The following is a 14,869-nucleotide window of genomic DNA, read 5'->3' on the forward strand; positions in this document are numbered from 1 at the left end:
AAACTTCTTAAAATGAAATGAGGGAAAGACAGAAATTGCTCTGTTTGGAAATGCCCTCACTGACCAGGGACCCCCAGAGCATTATGTGAGTCCCAAAGTCACCAGCCTTGGCATCACCGTAGACGGCGATTTTAAACTAGTCAAGCTCTGTGGAACGCTCTGCCCCCCCACGTTCAAACGGCCCCCACATGGAGTGTTTTAAATCTCGTCTTAAGACCCATTTTTATTCTCAGGCTTTTAACGCCGTGTGAGTTGTGTGGTCCCCGTGTCTTTTATTGTTGGTTAAATGTGCGATACAAATAAAGTGGACTGGATTGTACTTGAGTAAAATGACTTTACAGTAACGTTCCTCTTCCTTGAGTAAATATTGTGTCCGCTCGACCACCTCTGACCACGTGATGTCCACACTAAGTGAAGCTCATGGGGAAAAGTGCACAAAGCTGACATGTAGAGAGCACTTTTAGAACATGTGAGGACTTTATCATTTCAACCCAGCACATGTTCAACACTTCAGCTTTACCTAAATGTAAAAGCTTCTTGACAAAAGCCTCAAAAGAGCAACAAAAACCAGGATGAAAACGACAACAACAAAGTAAAAACGCCACAAAAAAGCCACAAAAAACAACAAAGAAGCAACACAAGTAAAAAAAAACATGCCAGAAAAAAACACAATAACACAACAAAAAAGTGACACAAATGAGGAGAAAACATGACAAGAAAGCAAAGAGAAAACTGTAAAAATAATCGAGTCATGATCACTTTTGTAGTTCTTAGCTTTCAAATGCAAGCTGACCATTCAGAGGCTGAGAGTGGACGGCAGTCTGGGCTCCCACAGGGATAGTACCACTGTACAGCCTGAGCCAGGATGATATTATATATCATATCATTCATTTGATCCTCTAACAGAGGCTTTTAGATTTGGGTAAAGCCGAACTGGAGGAAATGTGCTCGGTTCAGGTGTTAAGTGAAGCCAATGCTTGATGTTGACTTTTTGAAGTGAAGGAGAAAGTGCTTTTCTTTATTGATACTGGTTAGTCCTGGTTAGGCTGTTTGCCTTTTAATGTTTAATGTTTACATGTACAGAGCCGGTGCTGGCCCTTCTGGGGCCCTGAGCAAAAATCCACCCGGGGGCCCTATAGGGTACTGTATACAGTACACGTCCCATGGTTATTCGACGAAGAGCAAACCCATTTACGGTCAAAAACAGTTCCACTGTGCAGTCGTGCAGGGCAGAGGGGGAACATAATGACCTCAGGTCAGGCCCCCTGTGTGAGAACCACCAACCACTAAGCCACTGTGAGACTGGGATTTAGGACGACTATAGTCTGTTTCCCCCACTTTTTAAAATGGTAAATGGCAAACGGTCATATTCTCTCCCCTCATGGTTCCTGACGGTTATTTCTGTCTGACCACTGAGAATTAGCCTGTGAGTCGCCCAACTCGCTTTAGACTGTTCACCTTCACCGTGTGAACTCCTCTTTGAGACAAAAAGGCCACGGAGAACGGCTTTTTCCTCTGGTCTATTCACCAAACGACTGTCCTGATTCTGCTCTAGAGACAAGAAGAGAGTTTGAATAAGAGTGTGGCCATGCAGCCCCGAGAACACATGAGAGCACTTCACTGACCAGCTCCACTTTACCCAAATGTAAAAGAGCCCATGTGACGCCTCATTTGAAAGCTAAGACCTACAAAGCTGATCTAAACGGATCTTTGTCCTTAAAGGTCTACAGGAGGATTTTCCCGAATTTTAGGAAAGAACCGCCCTCTCCACTTTTTAAAAAAAATGTGCATGCGCAACGCTCTACCTGCCTCCGAGGAGGAAGAATCTCCCAAAAACACTCTGGTCTTGTTTCTCTCTTTTGAAGCCTTTCTCTTCTTCTCATTCACTTCAAAGACACTTTTTCTGCCATTTTCAAACGACTCGGTGCGTTCTGCGAGCAGCAATGAATGGCTACCAGCGAGAGAAAGAGAGAGACCCACGACCCGGGGGTTCGGGCTGCGGCGGCCGGCAGAACCGATGGAGCTCGAGGGCGCCCTGGGCAGTAGGGCCCGGCCCGGTCCCTGCCGCTATGGCGAGGAAGCATTAGAGTGAACCTGGCCCCCCATCATACTCAAATTTAAATGAAAAATATGTCAATCGTTTGTGCTGCTTTGTGAAACAAAACAATCATTAATATCTCAAAAAGCGTAACAGCACAAACGAAGATTTTTACAGCACAAACGTAGCACAAACGATTGACATATTTTTCATTTAAATTTGAGTATGATGGGGGGCCAGGTTCACTCTAATGGAGGAAGCGCACGGCGGCTGCAGCAGAGGAGACAGCGGAGTCGACGGAGACACCCCGTCCCTCGACCCGTAGAGGAGGCGCGTGGTCGAGGCGAGAGGACGGAGATATGGAGGTCACCAATCAGAGACCAAGAACATGGACGGACCGCTGGACTGACTGTTTTTAGTTGGTTTTCAGGTTGTTTTTTTTATTCCTCTTACATGGGCCCATTGTTTTATGCTAACTATTTAATAAATATCCTATTCATAAGTTTTGTCTCTGGTTTTAATTGGTTACATCCACCTCTCAAACACACCTGTGACATAAGTACCAGTGAAAAAGTACTTGGAGGAAATGTTACTCGAGTACTGTGAGTAGCTGATTTATTTCAATGACGCCGTTGATCGTGTGAAACAAAACATAACATGATGAGGAAATAGAGATATTTACAAAAACAGTGACGACAACGTGGCAACAACACAAGGAAGAATCTCAGTTCAGTTTTGTAGGTCTTTTTGTAGAGCTTTAAAATGAGGCGTTACACTGGCCTACAGGCTGTATGTTCCAGTCGAGAAGCTTTTAGATTTGGGTAAAGCCAAACTGGAGAAATTGCGCTTGGTTAAAGTGGGGGTAAAAGGGACGATATGGGGAGTATACGGAAATACATCATTTTAAGATTTTTAAACTCCGTATAGTCCCTTTAAAATGACGTATTTTCCTCCCCCTACATGTTCCAGCCATGTCCGAAAGTAGAACGAGCTCAGACCTGTTCACCACAACTGCCTCTAAAATCCTGCACTGTCACTCAGAAAGTTGTTACTTCAGGTCTGAAGTGCCGTCATGCACGAGCTTCATATATCATCAACCTTTATTGCAGACTCGTGGTCCAGTTAAAAACGAAACAAAAACAAACACACAACAACATTTAGAGCAGACGACTGTACCAGTGTCGCCACAGTTCAGACTGGCAGCGCGTGGCACTGACTTTGATGTTTGTCAAGCTCATAATAATCATATTGGCACAGTTGTTGAGCCGACATATAAATCTGTACATTAAATTTCTCAAAACAGCATGAAAAGTTCTGATGCCAGCAGAAACAAATAAGTGGCTGGCACTCTCCCATCGAGGTCTTTTCAGCAAAATTCTTAGACAGTCGTTATATGCCACGTTAAGTTTTCGTATGCTCAAACGTTTACAGTTTGACCACAGGTGTGCTGTATAAAGTGGGTACAATAGGCATTAAACAGTGTCCTTTTCACTGCATTTGTACACACACCAAACCTGCGCACAAGAATGTTAGCCTGCACATACATCATGCGGCACTGTCGGAGCACGTCATCATCGTCTGCCAAATCATCAGAGATAAAATGTCCCAAATATTTGTATTTGCTGCACAAGGTCAGATTGTTCCCGCACAAATTAAATGAAGGAAAGTTCAAAACCTTATCGTCTCTTGTTCTGCAAATCATTATGACACTCTTGTTTGCATTATATTTGATGTCATAGTCCACACCATATTTGGAACACACGTTTAAAAGTTCCTGCATCCCAGCACTGCTTGGACTAAAAACAACAACATCATCGGCGTACATGAGATGATTTACAAGGGTAGACCCGATCATACAGCCGGTCCTGCACACATTTAACAGTTGTGACAATTCATCCATATACAAACTAAACAGTACAGGAGAGAGGATTCCACCTTGTCTCACTCCATTGGTAACACCAAATGGAGCCGACACACTACTGCCCCATCTCACCTGCATCACCTGGTGGGCGTACCAGTAGGCTAAGATTCTCAATATATACTTAGGTACTCCTCGCTGACGCAGCTTGATAAATAACTTTACATGGTTCACACGGTCAAATGCCTTGGATGCATCAATGAAGCATATGAGCATAGATGAGTTTTTGCTCTTATACTTTCTGATAATTTCCTTTAAAGCAAATATGCATAAGTCTGTGCCATGCTTTGCCTTGAAACCAAATTCGTTATCTGCAGAGTATATCACATCTTGTAATCTACACAACAGTACTTTCTCAAGGACCTTTGATATAATGCTGGCAAGGGCAATGGGCCTGTAGTTGTCCGAGCTTCCCATTCTACCCGCTTTGTCCTTTATGACTGGGACCAGGGTGATAGAAAGGAGTGCATCAGGCAGAATCCCATGGGTCATACAGCTGGTGAAGCAAATTGCCAGAAGGGGAGATAGTCTTTTGCTGGCATTTTTCAGATGTTCAGCAAAAATAGCATCAGCACCACAGGTTTTATTGTCTGTCAGCTTTTTTATGGCTTGATACACACCATGAGCCGTGACACTCATACATTCGACCATATCGATAGCCTCTACATTAAATTGTTCAGTGTGTATACAGTTGAAGAGAGCAGCGTAATGCTGTTTCCAATGCTCAACTATGTTGTCTGGACCAGAAATGCCATCCAGTACAGGGCAAAGTTGTCTTGTTGCAGTTAAGGGAGCATACTTCTTTCCAGAACTCCATAACATTGTTTGTCAAGAGCTTCCCAGCCAATGAATCTGATCTTATGTTTTGCTCATTCTTTGTGATAAACCTAATGGTGTACTTGTATCTAGCATTAGTGAGCTTTTTGTTTTCAAACACAGGACCTTGTCGAGGTTTTCCAGCCTGTGCCCACTCCCTTGTAGCTTCACGGGCCAGTTCATGGTACCCAGCTACGTACCTATTCCACCCAGGCCGTTTCACATTATTGTTTTTCATCCGTTTACAGTAGGGTTTACCACTTTCAACAAGAGCACTTACTATTCCATTATAGAATGCACAAATGTCCCTCCTGTGATTCACATCAACACAGTTTGGATCTGAACATCTGATTGCATCGTAAGGTAAATTAATTCTGCTCAGTAGTATCAGTTTGAATGAAATAGGACATACGGTCTTCCTTAGTGAGGGCAGACCAGTCCAGCTTTCCTTGGAACGTAGTATTGTTGCTTATAGACACCACAGGCAACTGGTCAACTTTAATTGAGAATGACAGGGGTATATGGTCACCTGTAACCATATCATACAGTATATAGAGACTGCAGTTACGTGTAAGACCAGAGGTGGCAGTAGTGAGTATAAAATGTCCAACTTGCATCTCGTCCCTTTAAGAGATTAGATAAAACACAACTACAGCAGAGTGGATGTTAAATAGTTTGTTAAAATAAATGTTGTTTCCAGTGTAACTGTGAAAATACCTTTTACAACAAGTCTGAGGCACAGGTACTTGAAAGGACCGGGCAGAGGCAAAGGATTGAAGTGAAGTTTGGTTTCTTAAAAGTTTGTTTGAGTTTCCTTTGGAGGTTTGGCATGATGGTGACTCTGCAAATACATTTTAACACGAGTACAAGTAAGTACAACAATACATTACAGGCACAAAACAAACTAAACAAAGATCCTACTGGGCAGTGACAGAAGCGTGACACCCTACCAGCCCGCTGACCCCGGACCTTGGACCACGTCCAGCTGTGCGGCACCACTGGGACCAGCACCAGCGCTGTCTGAACAGGAGGAACTTAGAAAATGCACCTGAATGAAACGGTGAAGGACGTGTTTACCATGGAGGCGTGGAAGTTACAGACAAAGTTGTTGTCCTTAAAGCCTACGTGACACAACCAGACGAGCCCAGACCAGCCGCTGACCAAGCTGACCCCGCAGCAGCTGTGAGGTCAGAGAGGAGAGGGCGGGGCATTCTGTTTGTTGGTGGTTCTGGGTTTAGTCGAGACGAGCAGATTAAAATGAGATAATATTATTTCAAATTATTATTATTATTTTTAAGAGACAAAGTGTCATAATCTGCAAATGCCATACTAAAACGTAAATGATACATTTGATGATGTTTAGTCAATTTCACCTTTAAATCTGTGGGATCAACTTTCAGAAAACATCCCTGGATAAGATCTTACTTGAGCGACCGACATCAGTGGGTTCGAGTAAATAACATCCACACTGCGTTCAGAGCACCTCTATGTCAATGTCAATGTCAATTTTATTTATAAAGCACATTTAAACACAACCATAGTCGACCAAAGTGCTGTACAAGAACAGTAACAATATGTACAATAAACACAATAAAAGTAATATATAAAGGCACAAACTGTGTCTGGTCCACATGGAACCGAAGGCCAAAGCAAAAAGATGAGTTTTTAATTTGGTTTTAAACTCCTCTACAGACTGAGCCGAGCGCACATGTAGAGGAGGCTGGTCCAAAGTTTAGGGGCCACTGAGGAGGCTCGGTCACCTCTGGACACACGCTTGGATTTAGGAACAGACAAAAGGAGCTGGTCTGCAGACTTCAGAGCTCTGGAAGGACAGTCGAGCTGCAGCAGTTCTGACAGATACTGAGGTGCCAGCAAATTTAGGCATTTAAAAACAATCAGCAGAATTTTAAACTTGATGCGAAAGGGAACTGGTAGCCAATGTAAAGAGGACAGAATGGGAGTGATGTGCTCCCATTTTCTTGTGCCGGTCAGCAGGCGGACTGCGGCATTTTGGACTCCCTGCAGGCGCTGGAGGGGTTTCAGGTCCAGCCCTGTGTAAAGGGAGTTACAATAATCCAACCTTGAAGTGATGAAGGCGTGGATCGCCTTCTCTAAGTCTTTTTTTGGCAAGTAGGCCTTCATTTTCGCAAGAAGTCTTAGTTGGAAGTAGCTTTTACAACTGATCCAATGTGTTTTTCAAATTTGAAGCAAGTATCAAAAGTCACGCCAAGATTTTTAACAGTGGGGCGGATGAAGGAAACAAGAGGCCCAATAACACTGTCGGTCTTTAGGTTTGACAAGGGGTTGCAACTTCCGAATACCGCTATCTCTGTTTTGGTTTTGTTCAGAGACAGGAAGTTTGAATTTAGCCAAGACTGGACGTCGCTCAGGCAGTCTATGGGAGTGCCGCAAGGGTCTGTTTTGGGATCCTTGCTTTTTAGCATCTACATGAATGACCTCCCTACAGTGTGCTCTGACGCTGACGTGATCATGTACGCTGATGATACGGTGATCTTCACTTTTGGGAAGAACCAGCTGGAGGTCGCTGACGAATGATCAAAAGACATGAAAAAAGTTGCAGACGTAGTAAATGGACAAAAAATGTAAAATGTAAACGAAAAACAAAGTATTTAGGTCTAAAACTTGATTCGAACCTTGGTTTTAAAAGTCACATAAAAAAACTTGGTAACAAATTGAAATGTAACTTGATGAACTATAAACATATTAGAAAGTCATTAACTACAGAGGCCTCAAAGACTTAGCTCAACACCAGGGGCGGACTGGTCATATGTCCATTCTGGAAGAGCACAGAAGGGCCACTGGCTCGAGGGCCACCAGTCCCGCCTCAACCGAGCTGTACCCAAATCTAAAAGCTAAAAAGAAAAGCACCAAAATAGCGAGAAAAAGGGTAAGAGGTTAAAATATGTATTTGTAGAAGTGTCACAATGACTGATTTGGGCCAGGCTGGTCAGAGTCCAGGGCTGTTTTTCAGTCCCCGTCCGCCCCTGCTCAACACTATGACTGTTCCTCATCTTCTGTATTGCATGTCTAGTGTGTCTCAGGCCACGTGGAAAACATCGTTAAAACCACTTGAATCATTATATAAAAGGGCCATAAACATTCATGATAAAAAGCCTCGTCAGCACCATCACTGTCAAGTACAAAGTAAATAGAACATTCTGAGTTTCCAAAATCTTATTAAATACACTGCTCACAAAAACTTAGGGCACACTCAAAAAACACAATGTAACTCCAAGTCAGTCAAATTTCTGGGATATCAGACTGTCCAGTTAGGAAGTCACGCTCATTGTGAATCAATTTCACTTGGTGTTGTGGAAATTAAACAGACACAGGTGGAAATGATTAGCAAGATCACTCCAAAAGAGGAATGGTTTTGCAGGTGGTGACCACAGACAATTTCTCTGTCTTAATCCTTTGTGCCGTATTTTTGGAACACTTTTGCATTTGTCCAGTGTTCTCACCACTAGAGGTATCATGAGGAGCATCTACAACCCACAGAAGCTGCTCAGGGCGTGATGCTCATCCAAAATGGCACGTCCATTCGTGCTGTGGCAAGAAGGTTTGCTGTGTCTCCCAGCGCAGTGTCCAGAGCATGGAGGAGATACCAGGAGACAGGCCAGTCCACCAGGAGACCTGGGGGGGGCCCGACCGAGGTCAACAACCCAGCAGCAGGACCGCTATCTGCTCATTTGTGCACGGAGAAACAGGAGAAGCACTGCCCGAGCCCTACAAAATGACCTCCAGAGGGCAACAAATGTGCATGTTGGTCCTCAAACGGTCAGAAACCGACTCCATGAGGGTGGTATGAGGGCCCGACGTCCACAAGTTGTGCCGGTGCTTACTGCCCAACACCGTGCAGCCTGATTGGCATTTGCCCGAGAACACAGCGATTGGCAGATTGGCCGATGGTGCCCTGTGCTCTTCACAGATGAGAGCAGGTTCATCCTGAGCACATGTGACAGACGTGACAGAGTCTGGAGACGCCCTGGAGAACGTTCTGCTGCTGCAACATCATCAGCATGACCGGTTTGGTGGTGGGTCAGTGATGGTCTGGGGAGGCATTTCATTGGAGGGCCGCACAGCCCTCCATGTGCGAGCCAGAGGTTCCCTGACTGGCATTGGGGACCGGGATGAGATCCTCAGACCTATTGTAAGAACATATGCTGGTGCTGTGGGCCCTGGGTTCCTTCTGATGCCTGATAATGCCAGGCCACATGTGGCAAGAGTGTGTCAGCAGGTCCTGCATGATGAAGGTATTGATGTTCTGGACTGGCCTGCCCGTTCCCCAGACTTAAATCCAATAGATACATCTGGGACATCATGTCTCGGTCCATCCATCAACGCCACGTGGCACCACAGACTGTCCAGGAGCTGACTGATGCTCTAATCCAGGTCTGGGAGGAGATCCCTCAGGAGGACATCCGTGGTCTCATCAGGAGCATGCCCAGGCGTTGTAGGGAGTGCATTCAGGCACATGGAGGCCACACACACGACTGAGGATGATACAGACTCGTTTGGAGGAATTTCTACAGAATTTGGATCAACCAGTGACCTGATTTGTCACTTTGATTTTGACTATAATTTTGGATCCAGACCTCCAGGGGCTGAGAATTTGATTTCCATTTATCATTCTTATGTTATTTTGTTCTCAACACATTACCCTACACTATGAATAAAGATTTTCATTCGAAAAATCGAATTATTTGACATCTTGGATGTGTTTTTGTGAGCAGTGTATAATCAAATTTCTGTTTAAAATGATCCACGACATCGCTGCTCCCCCTTTGAGAACATTTTTCACTCTCAATTTGGAGACAATCTCTAGAACCACACGGTGCACAGTCAGAGGAGACGCAGCGTTCCAAGACGCAAACCCGCATATGGTCAACAATCATTCTCTTCTACAGGAGCGAGCCTTTGGAACACTCTTCTAAACCACATTATCTCATGAACACAAACTATAGGACATTTACACGCCTGACCAAACAGGGGTTATTATCAAAGCAAACCTGCACGCACTGAATGACTGTGATGTGAACGCTATGAACTGTGAGTGAGTGTTTTCCTCAAGTAGAAGCTGCTTTTATCATGTGAGCTTCAATGGATTATTCTGTGTATATTTTATGAACTTTTGTAACATCAGCCTGTCCAGGGACTGCGGGTGGAAATGTGCATTTTTGCTCTAACCTGGCACACGACATCTCTTCTCTCTTAGACTAATGTTGTCCCTGATAAAAAATAAAACAAAAAAACATCCCAATATGTCTCTAAATAGTCCAGTGTTGTTTTGACGCAATAACCACCAAACTAAAAGTGTCTGATCTCCCCCCACTCTCCCCTTTGCCTTTTTGCTTTCCTTCATTTTCTTTGTCTCCAGTGTTTGTACAATGACTCGCAGTTCAGCCCTTTGTGTTTCCTGCTTCAGCCCAGTTTAACGCTGTCAGTGTTTAGTTCTCGTCAGCGCGTTGGCTAAACCTCGCCCTGAAACGATCAGAGTCCAAAGCGTCGGAGCGAAGGTTGTTCCCAGACATGCTCCGGATCACGTCCAGGATGGTCCCGTCCCGTTCGGCCACGTTTTGAAGAGCAGAAAAACACGCTCGGACGGTGAAGGTGAGGCGTGAAACTCTGTCAACTCCGTCTGTAAAGAGATTTGAACACAGGTGGTGAGGTCAAAGGGCGAGCTCCTCAAACGGGATCGAAAAGGACTTTTGGTGTTTGTGGGACATGGAGGGACAGACCTGAGGAAGTGACAGAATAAACACTTGAACATGTGGCTCAGGTCAGCAGGAGACGACAGATGGACACACTTGAATGACTTTAATGCAGACTCACATCAGATCAACACAGACACACACTTTGTGCCGTACTTTTGTCGCTCTTTTGTCACATCGTTGTTGCGTTTTCGTCCTTGTTTTTTTAGATTTGGGTAAAGCCGGTTCAGGTGAGGGTTAAGAGGTTAAAGTTTAAAGGTATTTGTTTGCGTGGTTCACAGCAGTGACTCTAAAGCCGCAGTGAAGTTTATGATTAAACAAAGCAGAATAATAAAACAATAAACATTTAGGGCGGGTCTTAGTCCAGGTTTGAGAACAGCAGCACAATCTTTATAATAAATCGCGGGGTGGGCGGGGCTTAAGGCCTCTAGGTCGCCGGCATTTTTATTTTCCACGACTACAGCACATGCAGGAGGGCTTCAAGTGTTGGGAACCACTGTTCTACTTAGTGCAGGTCTATAGCTCCAGTGAGTGACAGTTTATAGGGACCCACATTTTTTGGTAAAAACTCATCATCTCAGAACATCAAATGTGGAGCTTAATTTACTTTTATACCAAACAAACAAAATATCAGAAAAAAGGAATTACAGTTTTATAACTTTTCGACATTTTGCCACGCTATGGACCATAAACATAAATATATTTCATTGAATTTTTAGATGAAAGACACACACTAAGTGACACACAATCGTGAAGTGAAATGAAATTTTTACATGATTTACATTTTTTTTTACAAATAAAAAACTGAAAAGTGTGATGTGCTAAAGTACAGGCCCCCCTTTACTTTTAGTGAAACCATTTTCCTTCAGAAGTTTCCTGATTTCTGAATGATCACATGTTAGAGTCTGTGTGTTTCTAATGTCAGTTCAGATACAGCTGCTCTGTGATGGTCTCAGGTCTGTTAGAGACTATTGTGGAGCAGAAGCATCATGAAGTCCAAGAACACACCAGACAGGTCCAGGATCAAGTTATTGAGAAGTATAAAGCTGGGTTAGGTTATAAAAACATTTCCAAAGCACAGTTAAATACACCATCCAGGAATGGAAAGAGTCTGGCATCACTGCAAACCCACCAAGACCTGGCCGTCCTCCTAAACTTACTGACCAAACAAGGACAGCACTGACCACAGCTGTTACAGAGAAGCCCATGATGACCCTGGATGAACTGCAGAGAGACACAGCTCAGGTGGGGGAAACTGTCCACAGAACAACTATTAGTCGTACACTGTACAAATCTGGCCTTTATGACAGAGTGGCATTTTTAAAAGAAAACCATAAGAAGTCACATGTGGCTTCTGGCCAACAGAAAACAGGACGTCTTATGGTTCTCTTTTAAAAATGCCACATCTGTCATTTTATTCATAAAAAAAATTCAAAATCATGTAAAAAGTTCATTTCACTTCACGATTGTGTGTCACTTAGTGTGTGTCTTTCACATAACATTTCAGTGAAATATATTTATGTTTATTGTCCATATTGTGGCAAAAATGTTGAAAAGTTAAAGGGGCCCAAACTTATGCAACTGTAGGTCCTTTTTTCTGATATTGGTCATTTTGTTTGGTATAAAAGTAAATGAACCTCTGAACCCCCACCTGAATCGACCACATGTTTTCCAGTTCTGTTTTACCCAAATCTAAAAGCTTCTGGACTGGAGCTTACAGTATAGGCCAGTCTCAGACCGACACGACTCATCAGAGATTTGAGCTCACGTTACTGACGCTTTGCCGTCACTCTTTTCTCATTTTTCTTTGACAAACCCAAAACGGTCAAAGTCAAACCAGACAAAGGAGACGAAGACCTTTTTATTCTACTGCCTTTTATGCAAATGTGTCTTTTCTACCAATGAAAAAGTGAGTCATTGTCTAAATAGGAGGGACGGGTCAGAGGTCACTGACTTCTATGTAAATTCCAAAAACTAAGAATTAGGGAGAATGTTCATTTCTTGTTTTTGTCCTAATTTCGTTCACTCCTGATCCAGGATGAGTCAAAGTAAGCAGCAGCGGCCTCCAGGGGGCAGCACTGATCCACCGTGAGTGTTTTTATATAAAGAACTTTTCACTTTGTTTCTGTTTGATAATGTTTTTAAACCTGTTCTCCAGGTCTGTGTCCATGAAGAGCAACTGGTCAAAAGATCAACCTTTAAACTTCAGGAAACGACTGAAAACAGGCTCACAGTAAGACTCTATCTATCTATCTATCTATCTATCTATCTATCTATCTATCTATCTATCTATCTATCTATCTATCTATCTATCTATCTATCTATCTATCTATCTATCTATCTATCTATCTTCAGAGCATGTGTTACATGTGAGTCTTGTGACATGAACAATAATGATTATAATAATGCCGTTTGTAACAATTGAACAGAATCATGATAAATATGATAAAAGAGTGATCCTTTGAGGACCCGTTAAGAGGCCGAACCAAGAGGCCGTTTGGACGGATACAAACCACATGTGTCTTTAAGGCTCTGGTCCACATTTGTTTGGACCTGTTTCCTCTGGACAATCATACACAGAGTTCCTGTTTGGTTCTGTGTGAAGCTGTGACTGTGCTGCTGTTTTCCAGGTCAGGAGGCAGTGGTCTGTCTTTGAAAAGTGACAACTCAAAAGATGAACCTCCAGACTTTGAGGAGCCAGGACCAGACTCAGGGTAAGACCTTCAGTTTCTCTGTATTTAGAGACAAATGTATTAGTATGAACTGATCTCACCTGAAACACAGCAACAAAGAACATTACGTAAATCAATAAGTTCTATCTAATGCTGAAATATGAAACAAATATTCACAGAGTTAATGGGAAACACAAAGGTTTGTCTTTTTAACCAGAGAAAAACACTAGAAACGTGCAGTATGTTTATAATAAAAACAGTAGAGAATTAAGATTAGAAATGTGATTAAGAGCCAACACACAATACAGTTTATGATAAATATATTCTGTTTTATATAATCTGTTTTTCCTCCAGTGAAGTGACTGATCTTCAGCCTCGATGTCAGATGTTGAGTGTGACATAGTTTTAATATTTATCCCACAGAGATGAGCGCCTCGAGGATCTCAGTGCGGAGTGTGACCTGGACGCTGTTTTCAGGGTCTGTACCAGAACCTCCTTCTCCTCAGGCCTCTGTCTGTCCTGACCTCATGTGTCTCAAACTCATCTGTCGCCTTTTACTGAACATTCAGACGATCACTGATGTACAGGCACAGTGTGACGTGATGGTTCTTTGCTCTATTTCTGTTACAGCGACTGGAGGAGGATGTTCTGACCTTTGTCAAAGAGGAACTGAGGAGGTTCCACAGGCTCCTGGCCTCAGAGCATCCAGAGAGGAGATCAGAGAGAAGATCAGAGAGGAGCCAAGAGAGGAGCACAGAGAGGAGATCAGAGAGGAGCTCAGAGAGGAGCCAAGAGAGGAGATCAGAGAGGAGCCCAGAGAGGAGATCAGAGAGGAGCCCAGAGAGGAGATCAGAGAGGAGCTTGAATAGGAGCTCAAAGAGGAGCTCACTCTTTGAGCTCCTCTCTGATGTTCTCTCTTGGTTTCTCTCCTGGTTTACAGAGAGGAGCTCAGAGAGGAGCCCAGAGAGGAGATCAGAGAGGAGACCAGAGAGGAGCTCAGAGAGGAGATCAGAGAGGAGCCCAGAGAGGAGCCCAGAGAGGAGCCCAGAGAGGAGCTCAGAGAGTGAGGAGGAGCTGAGCTGCAGAGAGGCTGTGCTGAACATCACCCTGGACTTCCTGAGGAGGATGAAGAAGGAGCATCTGGCCCAGCATCTGCAGAACTGTAAGAACTCTGTCTGAAGCTTTAAACAGATTTTACTCTCTGCGATTATTGGAAATATTTTGACACAATTTTTGGTCACATTTTTTTTTAAATCAGGCTGAATTTTAGCTTCACTGTGCGTCTCTGTGAGTCGTGTCAGGGTGTTGTGCAATTACCTTCTAACAACTGGGTTACAAAATTCTAAACTGTTCATAGTCGGACATTTTCAATGGGAATTAGTGGGAATTCACATAAATATGCCGGAATTGGAAAATGATGTTTGGCAAATGGTCATCAGGCCTAAATCGCTTCACAGCAAGGAAGCAGTAACCCATTCATACACCAATGTATGCAGACACTGGAGGCAAGGTGGGTGAAGTGTCTGGCCCAAGGACACAACGACAGTGGGAACCTTCAACCTTCTGTTCACGACACAGAAGGTTGGAGGTACAGTACGACCCAGAAAATGTAGGCTGAAGTTAATCATTCATGGGAATAAACAGGGAATTAACACAACTGAAGGCTTCTTCAACACGGACAGATATAAACTGG

General features: G+C 43.6%; 1 protein-coding gene across 1 annotated transcript in view; it reads left to right on the top strand.

Moving 5' to 3' along the window:
* Positions 1-14,869, top strand: part of LOC306962383 (NACHT, LRR and PYD domains-containing protein 3-like) — a gene marked incomplete at its 3' end in the record, with an annotated part of 158,941 nt that overhangs the window by 100,414 nt on the left and 43,658 nt on the right. The window contains exons 6-7 of the mRNA XM_079555503.1: positions 12,663-12,737; positions 13,135-13,218. Of these exons, the coding sequence (XP_079411629.1) occupies positions 12,663-12,737; positions 13,135-13,218 (159 nt within the window). The remainder of the gene's footprint in view (positions 1-12,662; positions 12,738-13,134; positions 13,219-14,869) is intronic.

Source organism: Gobius niger (assembly GCF_951799975.1).
Source record: "Gobius niger genome assembly, chromosome: 4".
Taxonomy (NCBI): domain Eukaryota; kingdom Metazoa; phylum Chordata; class Actinopteri; order Gobiiformes; family Gobiidae; genus Gobius; species Gobius niger.